The sequence below is a fragment of the Erythrolamprus reginae genome, chromosome 1 (assembly GCF_031021105.1).
Source record: "Erythrolamprus reginae isolate rEryReg1 chromosome 1, rEryReg1.hap1, whole genome shotgun sequence".
Classification (NCBI taxonomy): domain Eukaryota; kingdom Metazoa; phylum Chordata; class Lepidosauria; order Squamata; family Dipsadidae; genus Erythrolamprus; species Erythrolamprus reginae.
This window is the reverse complement of record NC_091950.1, coordinates 165,038,101-165,062,153: the sequence shown is the minus strand read 5'-3', so window position 1 is coordinate 165,062,153 and position 24,053 is coordinate 165,038,101. Positions and strand designations below refer to the sequence as shown.

General features: G+C 37.0%; 2 protein-coding genes across 3 annotated transcripts in view; one reads left to right on the top strand and one right to left on the bottom strand.

The window, feature by feature from the left end:
* Positions 1 to 16,165, top strand: part of LYPD1 (LY6/PLAUR domain containing 1) — a 45,275-nt gene extending 29,110 nt beyond the window's left edge. The window contains exon 3 of the mRNA XM_070731163.1: positions 13,757 to 16,165. Within this exon, the coding sequence (XP_070587264.1) occupies positions 13,757 to 13,995 (239 nt within the window). The 3' untranslated portion in view covers positions 13,996 to 16,165. The remainder of the gene's footprint in view (positions 1 to 13,756) is intronic.
* GPR39 (G protein-coupled receptor 39) overlaps positions 13,469 to 24,053 on the bottom strand; it is a 228,785-nt gene continuing 218,200 nt past the window's right edge. For both annotated transcript variants that reach the window (XM_070731142.1, XM_070731149.1), the window contains one exon: positions 13,469 to 14,903. In XM_070731142.1, coding sequence (XP_070587243.1) covers positions 14,383 to 14,903 — 521 coding nt within the window. In that variant the 3' untranslated portion in view covers positions 13,469 to 14,382. The remainder of the gene's footprint in view (positions 14,904 to 24,053) is intronic.

The following is a 24,053-nucleotide window of genomic DNA, read 5'->3' as shown; positions in this document are numbered from 1 at the left end:
CCGCCCCGAGTTTTCGGAGAGGGGCGGCATATAAATCCAATAAATTGAATTGAATTGAATTGCTAGTAAATGCTGTTTCTCCATCCTGGGTGGAGCCAGCATTCAGGATGTGTTGTCCTCATCAATTCAGAGTGAGGAACAAGTCTGTCTGTTTTTTTAATTGCCAGGATCTGTCCTGCTTAGATCCAGTTTTGACTCGGTCCTTCAGCAGACAAACAAGACTCCCATGCTGAACTTAAAGAAGTTTCTACAGTTGGAACTTTTAGTGTCTCTCTCTCATCATCCAGAGAAGCCAATGATTGCAAGAGCTTCTGCTCCAGCTGCTTCAGCAGTTGTTTGGCTGTGCGCCGTGGCAGAGAACACTCTGGTCTGTCGCAGCTTCTGGAACTCTGCAGCTCCAGCTGGCACAGCAGGACAGGCAAGAGGGGCTTTGGCTACATTTTAGCAGCAGTGGCCATTGTTTCCCCCTTCCCTCCCTCATGGACAACTGAGCAATATCAGGGGACTGGAGGCAATAGGATGTTCCCACACCCGTCCTTACTGAAGGGATAATTCCAGCATTCTGGCCACCAGGGCTTGCCATCCTTTAGCTGTTTTATCAAGTCAAAATATTTCCTGTAAAAACAAAATATTTGACAAGTTACTCCTTTTGTATGTAGGTTAGCATAAGTTATTAGAAATGCTTAAATATTTCTTATTTTGCACACCAATATTAATATGCTTTGAATTTCATTAGAGAATGTTACAGTATTAACTTTTTTTCAAATCTCTAAGATTGTAGAGAATCATAACTCAGGTATGGAGCAAATATAATTGATAAAACTAAGAATCATCAAACATTTTAAAAAGAGAATTGGTACTTGGTTCCTTTGGTATCTTGTAACACATAAATTGTTATTATGTCAGGATCTGGTCTTTTTGCCTATTTGATATACTTTTCAGGGACTATATAATGTGCAGAAGAAAAAGATAGTAAGCAAAATTAAGTGCAGAAACTAAGGGGAAAAGCAATAAGAAATCCAACTAAATCTAATTGTCACAAAGTGGATCTATAAATATTGACCTTTACTTCCCACTATAGTTTAGGTCAATTAAACATTTCACAGAACACTTTAATAAGATATAGAAAGAATAAACAAGGTCATCAACCGTGTGCAGCATTTTTTTCTAAGAATAGGTCTACAAAAAGGGGTCAGATTTTGGAATTTGTGGGACAATTTGCCACAAGGGCAACCGAAACCTTATGTATGCTTATTTTTATCGCTGTGCACCCCCAACATGTAGTGCTCTGACCCATTCAAGGTATTCTGTATAAACAAGTGAATCAAAATACTTGGATTGGTAAGATGATCAAAGCAGGACTCTTCACTGTGTAGATATTGAACAGTTTCTTCTCATAAATAGCTCTGTAAACCAAATGAGAACGCCATCTTAAACTTTCATTAAAAGAAGTTTAGTGGAACAAAGGCACCATCTTATTTATTTATTTTATTTATTTAATTGGATTTTTACGCCACCCCTCTCCGAGGACTCGGGGCGGCTCACAACATATATAAAAACAGAACAATAATGTAAATCCAATTAATACTACAATTTAAAAACAATTAAAAGAAAAACTTGTCAACCAAACATTCAACAATCATACTTAAAGCATCTTAGGAGAATCGTTACTTTTGATTAAAAACAATGGCAGTCAAAACTTGCAGGACGGTTGCTATGTGAGGACAACACTGGTCCTTGCATTCTTTTCATATACCTGAACTACTGTAATCTAATCTCTGCAGATTTTGCAGGGAGATGACACACCTGAAAATAGAATATAGATTAAAAGAGAAAGGGAAACAGTATGTGGTGGTGGTAATAATAGGTAATGTATGCATCAGATAGACACATTTATCAAACAAAGTGTTTTAAAATAAATGGGCTTTCAGAGTTCTATGAGAACAGGAAAAGTTATGGAAGTTGGAAAAGGAAGATAAATGGGCCCGTTTATAAAGCTGTTATCAGAAATGAGCTGAGAAGCCTTTATCAGTTACCCACAAGGGTATTCAATCTTTTCTTTATGAACAAACAATAACATTGAAGAGAAAAGTCATAAATCATGTGTATTGCTATGAAAAAGATAATTGGTAATTAGTAATCAATCTATTGATACACATTGATGAATATAACTAATAGTTAGACTTAGCCATGACCAGACAACAAATAACCAGAATATGAACCTGCTATACAACAACGCATTTTGCTTTTCTGTGTTAAGAAAGTGCTCATATATTAGTTATATTTTCCATGCATGTAAAACACATAAATTTTATTCTATTTTTATTTGTTCTGGTGGTAATTTATGTTTTATTTTGGTAAAAATAATATTTGAGAAACTCTGTGCCATTGGAGCTTTTAGTTGAGAAAGAAATTGTTTAACAATATTTAAAGGAATCGGCTTTATATATTTGATGAAACATGTTACTTCTTAGCTACCAGGCATATTGACAAATATATATATTTGTCCAAGAGTCCTGAAATATCTACTCTGTTGTGGACTATACCAAAGTAATAGAAAGAATTTATTACATGCCCTAACAAATTTATTGACAACAAACAATGCAATGTAGCAGAATGTTGTCAGCTGTACTTGCATATATCGTGAAATACTGTGTGGATTGTTGGGCTTTGTTAAAAGTAACAACTTCCACATTTCACAAGTGAAATAAGATTTCAGTTGTAGCTACTTTGTGAGATTTAATTAAATCTGTATATCTATTTACATTTTATCACCATTTTATAACACAACTGACATAAGATTTTCTAAGAAAACTATTCTGAATCAGCTCCCCAAACACAACAAACCCTCTGAAGTTAACTCAAAGATTTCTTTATTAGGAGCATCAGCAGCACCAGCAAAAAGTTAACAAATCTGGCCAGCCAGAAGATGAATAGCTGTCTGCTACATCTATTCATCTCCACCCCCTATCTTTTATCTCCAGAGCTAGGATAGGATTTTCCAAGCAGTGGTGGCTCTTCCTTCCCAAGGATCGTCCCATGGATTTCCACTGCTCTCCTCTCTTCTACCTTCTGCACATCTGCATGTCAGGCACTGGACCCAGTTGTTCCTCCTCTTCTTCATCAGCCACCTCCAGACTTGGGGGCTGTTGACTCTTCCACTGAGGGCTGACAGACAGTCTCTCTCTCTCTCTTTGCCAGCTCCATTTCCTCTTTTTCCTCCTTGGAGCTCTAAGATTGCCTTTATGCCTACCCTAACTTCCATGCCACCTCCTACTCTGATTTGGCAGCTGGGGGGGCCAGCGGCCAACAGGCAACAACAAAAACTGACTTTTATCAGTGAATGCCCCTCTCTGAGAGAAGATTGGTGGTTCAAAAATGTGAAGTATAAATGAATTAAAAATAAATAGGTAAAAGCAGGGGGAAAGAATAAGTATTATACTACATGTATTCAGTTTACCTAAAATAGCCTATACAAATTCCAATGGCATAATTTTCAGGTTAAAAATTGTTTTGGTTTTCTTTTTTGAAAAAGTTTTATTAGTTTTCAAATATATTTAAAACATACGAACAAGCAAACAGCAATGAAAAATAAAGAACAAACAAACAACAACAACAAAAATTGTAATATCAACAGACGTTCAGACGGGACCGCCTTCTACCGCATGAATCCCAGCGACCGGTTAGGTCCCACAGAGTGGACCTTCTCCAGGTCCCATCGATGAAACAATGTCGTCTGGCAGGACCCAGGGGAAGAGCCTTCTCTGTGGCGGCCCTGACCCTCTGGAATCAACTCCCCCCCAGAGATTAGGACCGCCCCCACCCTCCTCGCCTTTTGCAAACTCCTTAAAAACCACCTATGCCATCAAGCATGGGGAAATTGATTCCCCCGGGCTGTTCCCGCTTCATGTATGGTTTTTGTCTGGGATGTATGACTGTTTTTATATTAAGGGTTTTAAATTGCTTTTTATCTATTGGATTTGTACTGTGCTTTTTTGTTGTGAGCCGCTCCGAGTCTCCAGAGGGGCAGCACACAAATCTAATAAATAAATAAATAAAATTCTGCATCGCTACATTGGATATTTCATTAATTTCAAAATTAATTACACTAATATTCATATTAATTCATACAATCACAAAATCCCTATTTAAACCATTCATATTTACATATTTATATTATTTGTTTTACTAATTTTTATGTATCTTTTGTGATCTTTTTATTTTTATTTCTTAAGTCAATCCATCTGTACCATTGCATCCATATTTGGTCTTTTTGGCCCCTTAATTCCATCTTCCATTTCGGAACAGTTATATATTTTGTTGATTCCTACTCTTTTGGGGGGAGGGGGGGAGGTTGTCTGTATTTTTCCAATATTGGGCAAAGGTAATTCTAGCTGTAGTCATAATATGTAATATTAATTTTAATTTTTTTGCTTTACTATATTCCTTTTTTATTATTCCCAATAAGAACAATTCCAGTAAGAATTCTATCTTTGTTTGTGTCATCTCTTGTAACCATTTGTGGATTTTCATCCAGTATTGCTAGATTTAGGTTAAAAATTGTTTTAATGCACATAAGGTTATAATATAAAGCAAAATTCATCTAACAATTGTCTTGCTTAGGAATGGAAATTTGGGGTCCAATTGTGGTCATAACAAGGACTGTGTGTAATTGTTTTGAAGACTGTTAATATCTTATGCTAGATTGTAAATTCAGAATAGTAATTGATGGTGCAGATGACTGGATTGCTGGTGGTCATCATCTCAGGCTTCTTCTGGTAAGCATAGCTCAATTCATAATAATTATGTTTATTATTTGTTTGTGGATGAATGGATGGACCCAGGTAATTTCAGAAACTGGGTGGAAAAGGGAAGTTATGCCATTGTCACGGAAATTTGCTTTTTGGAATTTTTTGGTCCTGTGTTAGCTGTGATGCCCACAAGGAGGGAATATGAGTACAATAATCCTCTGCAGCAAACTGAAGATGAACATTTGGTAATTGTCTGTGAATGTCTTTAAATGAGGTTAGGCTACAGGAACAAGTTAGGGGTTCTGCTTATGAACTCCCACCTACTGTAGATTTATGTAAAGGTTTTCTCCTGGACTACATTATCAGTCTGATTTTGCAGTTTTCCTAGCTTTCAGTGTTGAGGGCCTGTGAGTTCATGAATTCAGTCATAACAATGATTTTGCTTCAGATAATCTCTGGTCCCACCTACCCAAGAGATCATACATTAGACTTGAACCTCACCTTCACAGGTTAATGCCGGTCTAAAAATGTGATCTGAATATGGAAATTATTGTGATGTGCCCATCCTGATTTGTTTATGATTAGTCTGGACTTGTGCGGGGTGAGTAGACTATTCCTGTGGTCTAACTCATTGATTCTTGCAAGCACCTTATGCATACTGTTGGATTTCAAAACCGGTTTTCCAGAAATGGGAGACAGTTTCATCAAATATCCAGTGTACCTTTGGAAGAGATAGGCTAAACATTTGGCAAGACAGCTTTCAAATGATTTCAGTCTGGGAGTCAAGCACTACTTTTTATGGGATCAACTTTAGCGTGTATTATTTGATGAAGTGGATAAAGCTCTAGGTTATGGGTGTCCAACACAATGCTCACAGGCCAGATCCAGCCTGTGGGATGCTTAAATACGGCCTATAGGACTGATCTGGAAATATCAAAAAATTGGCCTGCGGTGCCTCTGGTGGCTAAAACAAGCCACGTGCGCCTCACCCCACCCATGCCTCATTTTCACTCTCCATGATCTCCTGCAGCTCTGTGCCAGCCAGATTTAAAGGGGCCCTATGGCCCGTTTTCAGTGTGTGGACCCCCTGCACCCAATTTTGGCCGGCAGGGTACTGCAGGAGGCATACGTCCGTCCTCCCTGCTCGACCATGAAGGAGAACTACATTGCTGATCCAGCCTTGAAAGAAATCCAGTTTGACACCCTTTCTCTAGGTAATAAGATCATAACTGTATTGAGGGTTGGTTTGCTGTTGCAGTTGGGCCTGTGGGAAACCAGTAGGTGTGTGATTGAATGAATCAGAAAAACTTCATCCAGTTTGGGGGTGGAATGATTTGTGATGTTTTTAAAAAGATAGTGGTATGATCCTTTTTTTGTAGAGACCTTCGGTAGATACAGCCATAATGGATAACTATTGTCCAGTGTCCAGTTTTTCATATAGTGAGATGAGAGAGTGGTTAGATTAGATTAGATTAGATTTATTGGATTTATATGCCGTCCCTCTCCGTAAACTCGGGGCGGCTCACAACAAGGTTAGGGTTCAAACTATCAATAACCTGTAAGAAATGTATTATTGAGCATGAGACAGACTGAATTCCTCACTCTGATGGATGGTATAGCCGGCTTGCAACTTGGGTATAATTCTAGATTCATGGCTACTGTGAGGCAAGTAGAGACTGTGACTAGAGAGTTCCTTTGCCAAGCCACAGTTGGTGGGCCAGTTGTATCTTCTCTTGCAGAAAGAAAACTCTGGCTATAATGTCTCATTTCCTTGACCTCTTCTCTACTCTGCAAATTTTACATGGGCTGGAAATGGGGACTACTCAGCTGTTGGTGTATGATGCAGTAGCCTGCCTGCATCATACACCCAAGAGAGAGCTATTATTTATTGGTGCTGGAGCCTCAGCACTGGCTACTGTAGCAATTCATAGTAGTTTTGACCATTGAAAATTGGTAGGATTTTCTGCCCAATTACTACAGGAACATCTACTTTAAATGAAATTTGTCTGTCTGGTTTGCACATTCCTGTAGCCGCAGAAACTTTAGAACTATTTAAACTTATTCCAATGAATAAAATAACCCTAAAAATGAGCAAGTTGTTGTATTAAATCTGTAGGTTTAGATAAACAATACCAGAAATCATGAATAAAATACTAAATACATTTGGTACATAATATTCTGTTTATATTCTAGCGCAGTTACTTTGATATCTAAAATGCTTTTAGATTACCTGATAAAACAATGGTTTCAAAATCATTAAAACAAAATGTGTTCCAAAAATATAAACTTGTATTTTCAATGAGGTTTCCCATTAAGTGATCTTTTGCACACTCTGTAGGATATTTAACAGCCTTCAAAATGACAAATAGAAAATTATTGATAAGGGGAAAGAGGAAAACTTTATAGAGAAAGGCATCTTTATTAATCTAGGAGCTAATGATCTACAATATTTTCCCCTCAGATTCTTTTCCTTCATGTTAAAGAAAAAAAATCAAAATGTATATTAAACATCATGACTCTTGGTTACTGCTTGGAAAAATCCCTGCAGTTTTCTTGGCAAGATATTGGTCTAAGGTGGAGAGTGAATGATTAGCCTAAGATCACTCAGTTTTATGCCTAAGGCAGGACTTAGAATTCACAATTCCCAGTTTCTCCCAATGCCTTAATCGCTACATCACATCCTAGTTCATCCTAGAAAATACAAAATTCAATTGTGAAACACTAACCAAGTGTGAAAAAGTTTTACCATTTTCCCTCACATGGCATGACTTCCAGGAAAATCCAGAGCATTACAGACATGCCCTAAATCAAATGTTATACTTTTGACCTAAACAGTTCCTTACTTTTGTTTCTTTCCATATAGCACAAGCAAGAGCCTTATGGAGTTCCACAATTTGCAGGATGTCTATTTGAATAAAATATTTCCTCCAAATCTTCTTTGATACAAAAAAAAGTAGCTTCAGGTGTTGAATCACTTAAGTTTATTTAAGGAAGGACATCTAAGACCGTTAGTAACTAGGGAATCACCAAAGGTGACACAAATATAAATGTTCATAGAAAAGCCAGCATTTTTAAGAGTCAAAGATAAAGTAAAACTCTTTTTATTTCACTTGTAGCTTACACAAAAATACGAAATATAAATGCATTTTTAAAACAACTAGATTTTTTTAAAAAATACTTTAAAAAGAGCATTAGTCAGCTAAAGAAAGGACTTTTTAAGAAGGGGAAGGGGATACAGTGTAAAGGTACAAGAAGGAAGAAACTGAATACATTGATTCCCAGAAGGAGTGTGCTTAGGCTGTCATAGAAATTTCACCCCTTCCAAATGACCCATTTCAGAAGCGAGTTGATCCTGAATTTCACTTTCTACAAATAGTGCTTTTCCCTTTTGCACAGAAAATTCATTCCAGCCTTTTTTTTTGGGGGGGGGGGGGGTGTGCGCATGGGAAACATTGTTTTTGTCTGCATATCACTCCATAAAAATCTTTTTAAACAATATAAAGAGAGGGATTGGTAAAGGCACCTCCCAACTCAGATGGTTATAGCTCTGAGCAATTATTTTATCACTGCAGCTGCAGCAAAGTCATGTTTACTGTCTTTCTGATCAGAGACGTTCGTCTTTTTGGGTAGTTTTAACAGTTCCTCACTTGTGCAAGCTGTATCTATCCTCTAGGGAAGTCTGGGCCTGTATAAATTACAGCAATCCGTAAAGGTGATATTTATAACCAGAAATTGGAAGCTTCCATCAATTTCATCCAGAAATTTGAACCAGCAGAGCAAGATGCTGCAAATATAGTCACAGGTTCTCTCCCCACCCCCAAATATAAATTAGTTACCAAATAGTGCAGAAAAAAAATTCTGAAAGTACTATAATCACTAATGTGTACACTCTTACTATTTCTTTAAAAAAATAATTGTATTGTTGTTTTTTTTAAAATTACAATTTACTTTTTTAACAACAACATATCTACACAAATTGAATAGCTGAATATGTCAATGTCGCATAGAAGATGAAATACTTTAAAAAATTATAATATATTTTAGCATATCATTAAAATAAATGCATGCATTTATTATATTTCACAAGCTGTATAAAGTTTTAAAAAATAAGACAAGGGGAATAATCCTTGACTTACAGTCATTCATTTAGTGACCATTCAAAGTTACCACAACACTGTAAAAGATGACTTGCAACCAGTTTTCTCATGACTGCTGTAGTATCACCATGGTCACGTGATAAAAATTCAGGCCTTGACAACTGGCATATATTTATGGCAGATGCACTTCTTAGGGGTCATGTGACAATCTTTTGTAACCTCAGCTGATTTTTGAGAAGCAAAGTCAATGGATGAAAGCAGATTCACTTAATGACTGCATGATTCACTTACTGTAACAATTGTAGTGATTTGATTAATAGCAGTGGCAAAAAAAGGTGATAAAAGGGATACAATTGACTTAAGAAGTGTGTTGCTTATCTATCAAAATGTTGGGTCCAATTGTGGGTGTAAGTCAAGGACTACCTGTATGAAAAGATCAGGAAAAAAGCTACCCCACTCAGAAAAACAATTCTGTTATCACAAATTATCCTGGCGCAGCAATGTCTCCATGTATTAGGTTTGCCAGTTGCTTTATTTGGGGTGTGGGTGTACATATATACATATACTATATACCTATCTTGAGTTGCTGAGAGTTCTTCCTGGCTTTCTTTTTCTTCTTGCTGTTTTATTTTGCTTAATTTTATTACTTTTATTTATTTTATAACTTAGGTTGTTGACATTCTTCCCATTCATGTACCCTTTGGATCAGGCATAAGGCTTCCAAGGCTGCATTCTGCAGGTTCAGCCTTGTAAAAGCAAACTTTCTTAGGTGGGTAATTGTGGACATTGTTTGTTGATCCTTTAGGAAAGGTCACACAGTGGATTCTTGTAAATTTTGTCAAGTGGTAGGAAAACAGATTTTATGCAAGCCCTTCTCTAACCTATAAGCTACTCGTGGAGGGATGGACTCTTAGAGCAGTCAATTCTGAGACTATTATAGCCCTTTGTCTTTATCCAAAATTTTAAAAGTTACCAGGTACCTCATATGTCCTACCTCAAAAATATTTTATGTCTCCCTCTGCCAATAATTTTCTCTTTGCTGTCCAAAGTCATGATTGCAAGATGGATGGCTGTATAAATTTATATAACAAATCAATCCAGAAGCATCTGCAATTTTACCTTCAGCATCAAGAAAATAATTCAGTGTATGTATAAAACCTTGTAAAGGACTCGTTCCTTCCAATCCGAGCAAAAAAGGAAGGAAGAGCAGCTAAGTCTTTTCACATGGCCCAATAATTGCAGATTTTTCACCCTGCTGCTTTGATTCTACTGGTATCTCCAGCTAGATTTGCCAGTTTAAAAAATCCAGACCCCTTCAGATCCAAAATGCATTTTTAAGGGCAAAACATAGATTTCCATAGATTTCCTAAAGCATTATAATGCTAACCACCATTGCTTTCTCCAGTCCTCATTCACATATTCTCCTTGCCTTTCATTCAAGCACTGTGGCTAACCAACCAATTTCAGTCATTGTTGTATGACTTGGGGAGTCTGCGGAGAGGGGCGGCATACAAATCCAATTAATAATAATAATAATCATCATCATCTGATTACCGGGAGGCTCACTTTTTTGCACTCCCCACATCTTTCACTTTCCTCTTTGGAACAACCATCACACACCAGGTCTAATCTTCCATGGCTTTGTTTTTGAAGGGCTACTAGGTTGCCCAATACTTGTGTGAAACCTTTGTCTTTCTCGCTCTACACTGGTTCACCTGTAGAATGTCAGGTGCAGTAAATCCCTTCCTATGTGGGTAGTCCTTGACTTACAAGTTTATTTAATGACCAAAGTTACAACAGGACTGAAAAAAGTGATTTATTACTTGTTTTCACACTCCCCACCATTGTAGGATCCCCATGGTCATGTGATCAAAATTCAGGAGCTTGGCAACTGGCATGTATTTATGACAGTTGCAGTGTCCCGGGGTCATGTGATCCCCTTTTAGGAACTTCTGATGAGCAACATCAATGGGAAAGCCAGATTCACTTAACAACTCTGTTACTAACTTCACAACTGCAGTGATACTAAATTAACAACTGCAGGTCATACAATGGGTCAAAATTCACTTAACTAATGTTTCACTTAGCAACAGAAATTTTGGGCTCAATTATGGTCATAAGTTAAGGACCACCTCTATTGCAACACACTTACTTACTGCTCACCCTACAAGTTCAAGTATGGTTGGCCTGCTAGGTCCCATACATAAAATGTCATCTTGTGAGTCATTTTTTCCCCCTATTAATATCTGCCTTGTAATACAGCATAAAACACGAGGTCTGGATGTTTCTGGCCCAGCTGTCATTTTGGAAGACCAGCAAATCCTGTCTCTTCTGACAGGCCTTTTGCTGGAGTGTTTTGGGGTGGAATATTATGCAGATGAAAGATTTGTCTGTATATTTTGATAGTTTCATCGTTTTAGTTTTATTATTTTGCCGATGTTTTTAAGCCACTTTGCATGCCACTTTGAATCACTTAGTGATTGTCAGAAGAAATTTGTTTTATTTCTTATTTAGGAGCCAAAGTAATAAATAAGAAATAAATAAATACCTTCTGATGCATATATTTGTAATATAAGTTATTTTAGCTCAGCAGGCAGGGGAATAAAGTTTTTGCATAACATTGAAATCTGATTTTTTTTTAAAAAAAAACAATGTTAATAAACCTACTTCATTCAGATATCATTACCATTTCTCTGAAGGCTTGTCTCTGAATTCCATTTAGGAATGTAAATGCCTTCCATTGCCCAACCCTTCCACACTGAGTGTAAAACTACATCATTCCTTCAGTGTTCAAAGAGTACCCTCTTTTCTCTTTGCAGCAGACTACAGCCCTTCTCAATGGACTCAGCTGAGCCTTTCTTTTCAACATTTTTTCCAATTAGACACCTGCAGATGCCAGCCTTTTATCAAAAGTCACCTAAGCAAATATGCCCTCTCCAAATCTATATAAGATTTTGATTTTTATCCAAAGTTTTTGCCTGGGTCTTTGTTCTCTGAAACATTTAGGAAGAGCCTTTTCTTTAGTTATCTTAGAAGTCCAAAAAAGATTTGCTTATCTGTAGCTTGAGTGAACCTCTGAATTTATACAAACTGCCCTCCTAATTCCACAAGGACCTGGCTCAGAAATACCTCAGTATTTCTCTAGATTGGTTGTATCAGTCTCGGTAATTGAAAGGATTCAGTGGGAACCTTGTCAGTCAAATAGACTATGTATGAGGGGAGGAATTCCCATCAAGAAATTCCTTAAAGCTCTAGAATATTTTCAGTAGACTTGAATAAGAACACACCCCATATGTATGAATTCACAGATGACCATTCAAAGAACTTCAGTTAGAGGCAAAGAACCATTTTTATGTGCAAAATTTGGTGGCATGTCTATATGTTTTCTACCAGAACAGGATCAATTGAACCAAATTCGATTGGCCTATTCAAGGATGCAGCTGGAGAAGGCAATATATTAAAGATTAACTGGTTTAGATAGCAAATTCCTAATATTGCAAATATTGTGAAAAGGAGGCCCCGAAGCCTGTACAGCCCTTTTATAGGGTTGACAGGCTCTGCCCCCGACGACGTCATCAGCTAGGCCGATGTTTCCAGAAGATGGCCGAGATCTCTCGAAATCTTGTGAGATCTCGGCCTCCCAAGATGGCGGCTACGCCAAAGGGCTGTGTCTCCCTGGCCCTACGGCAAATCCAGGTCGGGGAGTGAAGCACCGGCCAAGCAATATATTAAAGATTAACTGGTTTAGATAGCAAATTCCTAATATTGCAAATATTGTATTTGCATATAAGTGCCTTTATTGGTATTCCTAGTACATATTTAATCAAACATACTATCGTGTCAGGTAAAATATTTTTGGTTTGTTTAGCTCTAAAATGGTACTTATTTGCCGATCAGCAGTGAATTGTGGATTAAATAGAAGATAATGAAATTCTTACATATTACCAAGAGTAAATTGGTGACAAATGAGTGTCAACACAAGCTAATGTTTTCTACATTTTTGCTGGAACATGTATATTTGAAAATATTTAATTCCCTGAATATAACAAATGAATTTTTTATGTTTCATCCATGTTTAATTTTCTCCCCAATAAAAAGAGCAAGATCAGCACAAGTTTTACTTAAAAGGAAAGAATTGTTTTAAATTAACTATGACGGTTATTTCCAAAAATCCCCAAAGCAAATTGTTTGAGAAACTGAAGCATATAGTGTTAGTGTTTGATAGCCATATTATTTATATACCCAGCCCAAAGCTGAATTTCTCATATGAAGGAAGAGATTTTGAAGTCCTATGACAGCTGGGTGCAGAATATAAAAGCAGTTCACTTTGTGTATGTTTCTATAAGTGCATATATTAAAGGAAAGTTCATTTTATAACCATCAGAACGTTTGAAGCTAAACTTTTGCTTATATCTTTAATAACAGTGTACCAGCTTTATATGGCAATAGCCTAGTTAGAAGAAAGAGATTTTTCCAATCTTTTCTTCCATGTAATGTAGAACATTCTGCTGCATCCCCCTATGAGCTTTTCATAGCTTAGAATTTTTTTCCAAAATATTGAAAAATTTCTAAAATGTATAACAAACCTTGAGAATAAAACAATACTCTAACAATTGTGTCAAATTCAAATATTAAACCTTTAAAGATTTTAAATGTCTTGCGATACATTTTCCCCTCATTTCAGGGTTGGTTGGCATGTTTTTAAGAGTAATGCCTTTTTTATTTAAGCTTTATTTTTCCCTATTAAAACTTAATAAGTACTAATGAGCTGAATGTCCTGGAATGCACTGGCATTCATAGCCACCATGTGAATGCTTAACTTCCCTTTAATTGTAGGAATTGCTAATAGACAGTGGAGAGCATATTTGTTCATATTAGACTAAATCAGTTCTTTTTTCTGTGTCACAGGGATCCTGTATCGCAAGTCCTGTGCCTCCTCTGCAGCTTGTCTCATGACCTCTGCTGGATACCAGACTTTCTGTACTCCTGGGAAGATAAACTCTGTTTGTATAAGCTGTTGCAACACTCCACTTTGTAATGGGCCCAGGCCAAAGAAGCGAGGAAACGCTGGCACCATGCCTAGAGCGGGAGTATTAACAACCATGCTGCTTTCTAGCTTGCCGTTTCTATCATCCGCACATTGCTAAACTCTAAGGGAAGATTTCCTTTTTCGCCATCATTCTTCCTGTGTCACTTCTCTCAAAAGGCACAGCTGGTTTCCATTGTGGTGTTGTTTGCTTTCCCAAATTAGACTAAATCAGTTCTTTTTTCTCAACAGCTTCATTACTTGCAGAATAGATTTTGTTGTCTGATTTTTCCAGTGTGCACTTTAAAACAAGATGAAACAAAGAAAAAAAATCAACAGTCATCCATACAAAAGCACTATCTATCATTCATGTTATAGGAAAGTCGTTTATTGTACTTGAACTTGGAGGGTACAAGTTGTTGGCTGTAAAGGCTTTCTTTTGTTTTTTTAAATTGCTTCTTTTTTTCACCCTATTGTGTATCCTGTAACATTTCTTTATGAGTATTTACTACTCACGTTCACAAACGCCATTCTGGTTAACAGGACTTGGATCTATGCTAGTCTCCAGAGGAGTTGTTCTCACATTGAGCTCCAGTGACTCAGGACTCTGTTTTGGCAAGCTGGAGTCGATTTCAGCCTCATCCTGAAGAATATTCGAGGAAACCTTCTGTGCTGCTTTGGTGGAAGACTTTCGCCTGGATGACATGAAGATCAATGGTCGTTTGGAATGGTTGACACTGGCTAGAGAGTTTAAACTAGTTGCCAAATACTTCTCTTTGTTGGCATGTTCTATGGAGAGGCGGCATCGGAGAACTTGAAGAAAGACCTTCCGGAACTGTTGAGAAGAAATGTTGTACAGGAGTGGATTCACCACTGAGCTAAGGTAAAAGAAGATATCTGCTATGGGGAGGAGAATGATATATGCCCTGAAATAAGAGACTGTCCAGTCTTGCTTGGGCCGGGCAGCCATCATGATCCTTCGAACTTGATTTGGTAGCCAGCATATTGCCAGTGTTGCAACAATCAAACCTGGAAGGAAGGAGAAGAGAGAAAAAGAACTTGTGAAACCAAATCATAACAATATTTAGTATCAGTGCTCCACTTACCGGCTAAGAAACGATACCAATTTTCCAATGTTTTGCTTGACAGCCTCTTCCGTCAGTAGCAAAACATGTTATGAGAGAGACAGGAGGGGAAAAGGCAAGCCACGGGGTTCAAGGTCATTGGTGTCTCTATTCCAATAAGTATTGTGTAACATGTAAGGTATCATTTCTTTTGATTCCTGACATCAGTTAAGTTCAAATGCTTTATTTCATTTGTACTGAATTCTTGAAATATTTTGGTATTGATGCTCTGTTGCCCATTCCTCTTCCTCCGTTTCATGACTAAATGATACAGCCATATTAGAACAGGCAATATCCAAAAGCAGATCAAATTCCACTTATATTTTAAAAAAATATGCATACAATTTGGCATTATTTTTGGTAACTTTTCTCCTACAGAAAATATTTTTATGTACAGTGTGAGAGGCTCTTTTTATGACAGAGTATATAAGGAATTCAGGAAAGGAGCTGCAGTTGAATTAAAATGTAATGGCACAGAGAACAAGCATTAAATGTTCCTGGAAATTGAGCTTCTAGAGAACACAAAGTTTGTTCCGAGTTTTGCTGTCCAGGTATTTTGCATTCACCTATAAATGTGAGTATTTATTTCATTAAGGTTAAGATTAATTTTATTGAAGAAATATATTAAAATATTTATCATTGACTTTCTTATTGCTGGCAAGATAAAAATGCCAAGCTCCCAGGGCTGACAAAAATACTTACCGATTGCATAGTTTTAAAATATTCAACATGCTTCAGACACATTGTCTTATTTATCTGTTAAAACAAACTAATGTGATGAATAAGTATGCTTAACTTCCATTTTCTTAATCAACTTTTTAGTTCCAGGATTAAACCATCTTTCCAGAATGGTAGTTGAGAATAGCTTCTAATTTCCAACCCAATTTCAATTACTGAAATATTACTAAATTTAAGAGAAATTACTATAAAATAAAGGATGCATTTGCAGATCCCCTTGATGGATGTTCATGGATGGATTTAAGGGAAAGAAATAATAAGTTCAGAGTTTTTAGCCTATTTACCCTTGCTGGGGTATTCCTTGTTTTAGAGCAAAGGTGCCTTATCTGTGAAAGAAAATAATTTATTCAAATGTTGGCTGTTCCACTGCAAGGTTTTCTTTAATTTGTGGATTTTTACACCATACTTGCAAAAAAAAAAGAAAAAAAAGAATTTGCTTTAAAGCTAGTCCTACAACTCAGTTTGCGTTATTAGAAAATGTATAGGCTTTATGTTGCTTTTGTCTAAATGAATCTGGATTCTTTACCTAGACACTACTAAATTGTAGAATATGTACTCAATAAAATAATTGGGAAGATTCAGAATTCAAAATCTAAGACAAATTGTTTTGAAAAATATAACCGAACAACTATGAATGTAAGCAGAAGAAAATAGGAATTGGCAGCAGCACCCTGGAAGAGTCAGAACTGAACATAGACTCTGTGTAATAAATAGATTTGTGAAACTTTTGATTTTAATGGTTACTTTTGGTTAATAAAGAGATTATTTTTTTGTAATTGTATGAAGTTTTCATTATGTTAAAAGCTTGGATCTCAGCATTTTGTGCAAAATCACATATATGCACGTACCCATTACTTTTATGCTTAACAGAAATTAGCAAAAACAAGAGTTTTAGTAAACACAGTAAATTGCCAATTTCCTTAGGCATATTCTTTAAGACTCCTTGTGGATGGTGAAATTATATTGGCATATACACTAATTAGTTCAGTTTTTTATCCCTGTTTGATATAATTGCTTAGAGTTACTACTATTCCTTTTCAAGTTTCTTCTAAGTGCGTATGATTGAGGGTAAAGAGAGAAAATTTGTCAAATACAGATGAAACATCAGAGCTTTAAGATAATTTTAAACTAAGTTGGTAATATGTCTGACTTTATAATCACAATTAAAGCTATTGGTCTGCCTTAAAGGACTGGTTTAGGATGCAGGGGTACAGAAAGTAAATTTACAAAACAAAGTGTTGAGCAGCTGTGAAATAAAAGGAAAGAAATATGTACAATTTGGCTGTAATTTGTGCTGAAAGAGTAACTGGTGAGTATTGTACATGGTTAGAGTTGCCATGATATCTGAAATTGGCAAGTTTATTCTATTTATCAAATTATTGGTCACCAATCTTAGCACGGGGTAACTCTTGGGCAGCCAATACACTTGATAAATAAATAAAACAGGTTATACAAAGCATGTCACAAGTTGGTAAGATGTTGAATGTTTACAAGACAAAGAAGCAAGACAAGACTAGTAAGCACACACAAACATAATGAGGATCATTACTTTTATTCCTGGGCCGCAAAACTTTGCTAGAAAGTAAAAATATAGGCTGCCACAACCCAGTGTTTATGTTGGAAGTATGCAGGATAGTAAAAAACATTTTGATGAAGAGACTTTTGAGAGTGGCAAGAAGCATTTTGATTCACTGGATTTTTGTGTTTTGTTATATCCCCCATGACGGCAATTTTGTTAGAATACTCATGTCTAAATTCCCCAAGTATCTAACCACTCTAAATGTTTGGGACCCTTGACAATTCATATTTCTTGAAGTTTATTATGTATTAAAATTATCAACTGGAAATAGCAAACATTAAACAAATCACTCTTCTGCTCATTACGTCTTGTTCTTTTTTATCTTCTCAGGGACTCGCTGGCATTCTGTATTTTTATACTTTCTACTATTATAATCTTAATCTTTCAGGATCATGACCTACCTACTACTTGATGTGTCTTGTAATAAGATACAGTAAGGTCATGCCTTACTTCCTATTTCATTCTCGCTCTCATTATCATTAAGAAGAACAAAAGATCAATGAGCCATGACACAGAAGCCACTGAAGACACATGGATTTAATATAGTTTTGTGTGTGTATATTATGGAATAACTAAATGACATTTTATACCATGAACCTTAAAAGTGGTTTCCTTTCAGGGCTATTATTAGATATGTCTTGATCTGAAAAATCACCTGTCCATCGCTAGGTTCCAGCAGAAATACCAAAACGGTTTAAGACCTGGGCCGTCTTAACTTTGTTGTGTTTTATTATATTTTTCCTTTAAAAGAAGTAAAACACTAGCATAATTGGTTTTTATCATGTGAGATTAAATAACCAGCAAAGTATATAGCTTGATAAAAAACAGAAATCCAAGAAAATTAAGGAATAAGACAAAATAGAGTCAACATACAGTATTTACGAAATAAGTTCTGGTTTTGGTAAATTGCAATCCCATTTTTTTAAAAAAAAATCAGTAAAACCTCTGTGCTTTATTAAATGGACAATTATACTTTTAAAAATTACAAAAGTGATTCAATTAATTCTCACTTGAGTTGATGGTGTTAATTTTTTAATGCCCTTATGTATTTGGCCATTTTTTCCAGCTTAGAGCATTCCCAATGTCTTTGCCTTACAACAATGGCTTAGTTAATACCTAAACATGAAGCACCAGCCTGTAATATATTTTCTGTGATGTACAATCATTAAATATTTATTATGAATGCATAGAAACATAGAAGTCTGACAGCAGAAAAAGACCTCATAGTCCATCTAGTCTGCCCTTATACTATTTTCTGTATTTTATCTTAGGATGGATATATGTTTATCCCAGGCATGTTTAAATTCAGTTACTGTGGATTTATCTACCACGTCTGCTGGAAGTTTGTTCCAAGGATCTACTACTCTTTCAGTAAAATAATATTTTCTCATGTTGCTTTTGATCTTTCCCCCAACTAACTTCAGATTGTGTCCCCTTGTTCTTGTGCTCACCCTCCTATTAAAAACACTTCCCTCCTGGACCTTATTTAACCCTTTAATATATTTAAATGTTTCGATCATGTCCCCCCTTTTTCTTCTGTCCTCCAGACTATACAGATTGAGTTCATTAAGTCTTTCCTGATACGTTTTATGCACATTGTAACAAATGTCCACTTAAAAATTCTGGCTGACCTTCGGATCCTTGAAATTTTGTTTGTTTGTTTGTTTGTTTGTTTGCTTGTTCGTTCGTTTGTTTGTTTGTTTATTTATTTATTTATTTATTTATTTATTAGATTTGTATGCCGCCCCTCTCCGTAGACTCGGGGTGGCTAACAACAATAATAAAACAGCATATAAACCCACAGTAACTGAATTTAAACATGCCTGGGATAAACATATATCCATCCTAAGATAAAATACATAAAATAGTATAAGGGCAGACTAGATGGATCATGAGGTCTTTTTCTGCTGTCAGTATTCTATGTTTCTATGTTTCTATATGACATTTCCATTTCTCTGCTTGGTGCTCTATAGGCCCTTCCAACTAACTATAATTAGTTCCAACCTCCAAAAATCAGTATTCAATATCTTCTATGGAGTTTGGCAGAGCCAGCTAGCCAACTCAAGGATGCAAGGTGTGACCAAATCAAACAAATCCTTATGGGTCAGAGCATGAAATGTGCAATCTGCAACATATTTAAGAGTTGCTTTCCAAGGTCAGAATCTTTTTCCTGCAAGATTGGAACTCTATCTCTAATGCAGAAGGTTTAAAAAGTTAAGGAATTAAGCCTGCAGGTTTACTGGCTCTTCCTTTAAGCTATATTGTCTGTGGTGCTTTGTTGGTAAGGTAGTAAATTAAATAAAAAATGTGGGAAGGAATTCTAGTTGTTACTTCTTAAATAAAATTTGTAATTGGCACTTACATATGTAACACTTATCTATTCAATGAGTATAATGTACAAAATGCACAATGTATAATTAATATGGGTAAAATAATACCTTGCCTTTTTTTTTAAAGGTAGCATGTTCAAATTTTGCTTTTTCCATTCATACTCCTGCTGCTGACTTTCATTTAGATTATACAACGTCCACGTAGTTCCTTCCCTGGATACCTCACAAGGAAACAACTGCTTTATTCTATACAGAGCAAGTGAAAAATGTGTTGATGGTAACCTTGTACTGTATTGTAGAGGTTAGTGTTTCAAGGAACAAGCAGAGAACTCTTTGTGTAAACTGTCATTTTTGTGAGCACAAGTAATTGCTCATCTCTTGATACTCCAGGAAAAAAAACATTTCTTTTTTGCAGAGATGTGAATATATGTTATGGAGATTTGATCCTTTTAAGATTCATCCATAAACTTTCCTGTTATTTTCATCCAGGCTACCATAGCATAAAATGTAACGTTTACCTTACTTTTCTTAATGTGCTGGTACAATCAACACAAATGGAGAGAAGATACGTACAATCAACACAATTAGCTAGATAGAAAAACAACTTTTTATATTTTGGAAGAAAATAACTTTACACAATACTATTGCGCAATTACTTCTGTGTCACCCTTTAAACCAAATATTCTTCGATAAGCCTCTGTATTGCCTAGATCAGTGATTCTCAATCTTGGAAATGTCGAAGGGTGTGTGCACATCAGCTCCCAGGAGTCCAAACATGCTGGCTGTGGAATTCTAGGAGTTGGAAGTCCGTAGTTCTTGACATTGCCACGGTTGAGAAATACTGGCCTAATAAAAAATGCACCTGCCCTATTCCTAGAACATATGAGTTGTCAAGGACTTAATTAAAGGACCTGTACTTAGTAAAGGTGCAAATTTAAGCAAACCCCAATAAAGTGACCATTTTAATGGTTCCCATCCATTTTGAACTAATTCCACTGTATCTCTGCTTCAAGTTAGAACACAGATAATGCATTATGCTAGGCAAGAGATCTTATCAGCTGAAACCTAAGGCCCAATGCTTCAAACATGAATATAAGAATACTGAGTGAAAGTTCTGTGACAAGTAGTGAATCTCACAGTCCTTTCCCCTAGCAAGAATGTGGCCTCACAAAGGAAGTGATGAGGATTTGTGAGATTTGATATAGCTTCTCTGCTGTGCCTATAGTAAACTATTACTGCTAATGATGTAGGCAAAGAATTGTGAATGTTCCCTGAAGTAGTAAAATGGTTTATAAATGACACCATTAGATTTACTCCTAAATAAATTCTTGATTACAACATTAAATGTGTATTAATTTTCCTCAATTGCATATATTACCCACTAAAGAGCATTTTTAAGACATCTTATAATAGGGAACTCGCTACTGGTACTGGCCTGGATACATTCCAGGAAAATTTGAGGACCTACAGGTTTTCTTACATGTTTAAATAATCATTATTAGCTTATCAAAATAGCTTCTGTTTATATCCTATGATACAATTTTATTTCAATTTTACTCATGTTTCAGGAATGCAAAATAAATTGTGATATCAAATTAAAATATTATTTCAGGTAAGCTACAAAGACTTCGATCACTTTCCTGTGTTTTGATGGATTTATAAGCACCTTCAGCTACTACTGTGAATAAAAATTGAGCTGGAAAAAAGTACAGACTGAACTAGTTCAGGAGAGAAGCTTGGTTAGTACTCTGTAAACATACATAACGATGATGATACAGGGTGCATTCCAAAAGTAATGCAATTATTTTTTCAAGTAATTTATTGAACTGATTTGCACAAACACTTAAAATTATTCAAAGTACTGTCCCTGGGCCTCTACACATTTTTTCCAGAGACTCTGCCATGACCGGTGTGTGCCCTGGAAGGCATCTTCGGGGACCTCTCCCAAAGTCTTCGTCATGGCTGATTGGCTCTCTTCTATGGATGAAAAAAAGTTTCCTTTCAGGGCTGCCTTAATCCAAGAGAACAAAAAGAAGTCTGCTGAGGTGACATCAGCACTATAGAGGGGTGGGGCAGCATTGGCCTCTGGTGTTTGGCCAGGAACTCGTGGACTCGTAGTACATTGTGGCAAGGCGCATTGTGATGGAGTTGCCAGATAGTGGAGATGACCCTTTTTTGGAGTCTTTCCAGCACATTCATGTAGTAGGTAGCGTTAACTGTCTGTCCTTGAGGAACAAACTCCTTATGGACCACTCCTTTACTGTCGAAAAAGACAATAAGCATTGTTTTCACTTTTGATTTGCTCATACTTACCTTTTGGGGCTTGGGGGACTGGTCGGTGTGCCACTCAGAGCTTGGGCATTTTGTTTCTGGGTTGTATTCAAAAGCCCAGGTTTCATCACCAGTGATGACATTGTTCAAATAATCAGGTTCAATTTCTATATATTGCAAAAGTTCACTTGAAATTTCCTCTCAGTTGGTCTTTTCGTGACAGTCAACATCCAGAGCTTTACAATAACTGATGTCCTGCTGCTTCCACAGCTTGGAGAGCACTGAGACTGCCCCCTCCACCTACTTCAAGTGGTTTGGTCCCACTCCAACCGATAGGAGTGGCGCGGGAAATTCAATTGCATTACTTTTGGAACGCACCCTTTATCCGTCCATCATGTTCAAAGAGGAGCTTAAGATCTAATGGGTTGTGGGCTTTCTGCAGTGTGTCCACAGGTGGCTTGTAAGTGCCTATACAGGCACGGAATGTTCTACCACATCTTGGGTAAATGTCAGCATCATTGTTGCAGCATTTGCAGCTCTGGCTTTGCACAGTGCTCACTTCTCCTGGCAGCCTTAGTGGTCAATGTATATCATGTTGATTGTTTTTATACCAGGGTTTCCCAGGAGGTGGTGTCAATATCCAGGGAACTGAAGGAGGCTTTCAACGTGTCTATTGCTTCCTTTGTTCCCTGTGTGATTGCTTTCCTTGAGACACTAACCAGAGAGGAGCTCTTTAGTGATGCAATGTCCTAGCCTGCCCAACATCTCTGGGCTTTCATTAACAGGGTGTGAACTGATGGCAGGCCTGCTCCTGCCACCGAATCTGCAGAAGTCTCCAGAGGTAGGTAATGTGGGAAATGATTAGCAGTAATGTATGGTAGACTTTGAGTTTTGTACTAAGGCTTATTTCACAGTGGTCCCACACATTGGTCAATAGTCTGCCATATATAGAGCTTGCCTTGGCGATTCTGCAGTTGACCTCAATGTCAATTGTTACAGCGTGGAAGAGGGTGTTGCCAAGGTATGTAACTTGGTCCATGGTTTGCAGTTTTCATCCCTTCATAGTGATGGTGAGCTCATGGTGTTGGATTTTCAGAGCTGACTGGTGCATCACTTTGGTCTTTGTGTTAATGAGGAGGCCAAAGGTGTCACATGCTGCTGCAAATTTGTCCACACTGGCTTGCATTTCCTGCTTTGATCAAGCATTCAGGGGACAGTTGTCAGTACAGTATCCTTTATCTTGGTGACAGCCTGGAGTCTTTGCAAGTTGAACAGTTTCCCATCAGTCCTGTATCTCAGGCTAACTCCCAAGGAACTGTTTTGGAAGGCATCTGACACCATGACTGAAAACATGCTGAACAGGGTCAGAGCCAATAACACACCCTTGCTTGATGCCCTTTGTAAATGGAAAGGCTTCTGAAGTTTCTCTATCCAGAACATGGGCCATCGTGCCATTCTTGAACTGACGTACAATCAGGATGAATCTGTCAGAACACCCAAACTTTGACATGATGCGCCACAGACCTTCACGACTGACAATGTCAAAAGTCTTAGTGATATCCACAAAGGTGGTGTACAATTCACAATTCTGCTCTTGACAGTTCTCTTGTAGCTGTCGGGCTGTGAAGGTCATGTCCACAGTGCCACGCTCTGCAGAAACCTCACTGTGTCTCAGGTAATAGATGCTGTTCAAAATGGTCAGTCAGGAGGTTCAGCAACACTCATGCAAGGATCTTGCCTGTGATAGAAAGCAGTGATATTCCTCTATGATTATCGCAGTCTTGTCAATTCTCTTGTAGAGATGTACAATGGATGCATATTTCAGTTCCTGAGGAATGGATCCTTGATTCCAGAAGGATTGGATTCAATCCAATCCTTCCTGTAAACACACATACACATGCACACACGGAGGGAGGGAAAGGGAGAGAGAATGTTTGGTTGTAAAGACCAAATGATTTCAGTTCCATCTCTGCTCCAAATAAATGCAATTTACACTGATGTCCTTAAATGCCCATACCTTGTTTTCATCAACAAATGCTTAAAATTCCCATTGCAGCTTTCACTACTCACTTCCTTTTGAATCAGTGATCATCTGTGGCTTATGTTAATTGAGAGCAGACATGAAACAGCCCAATTT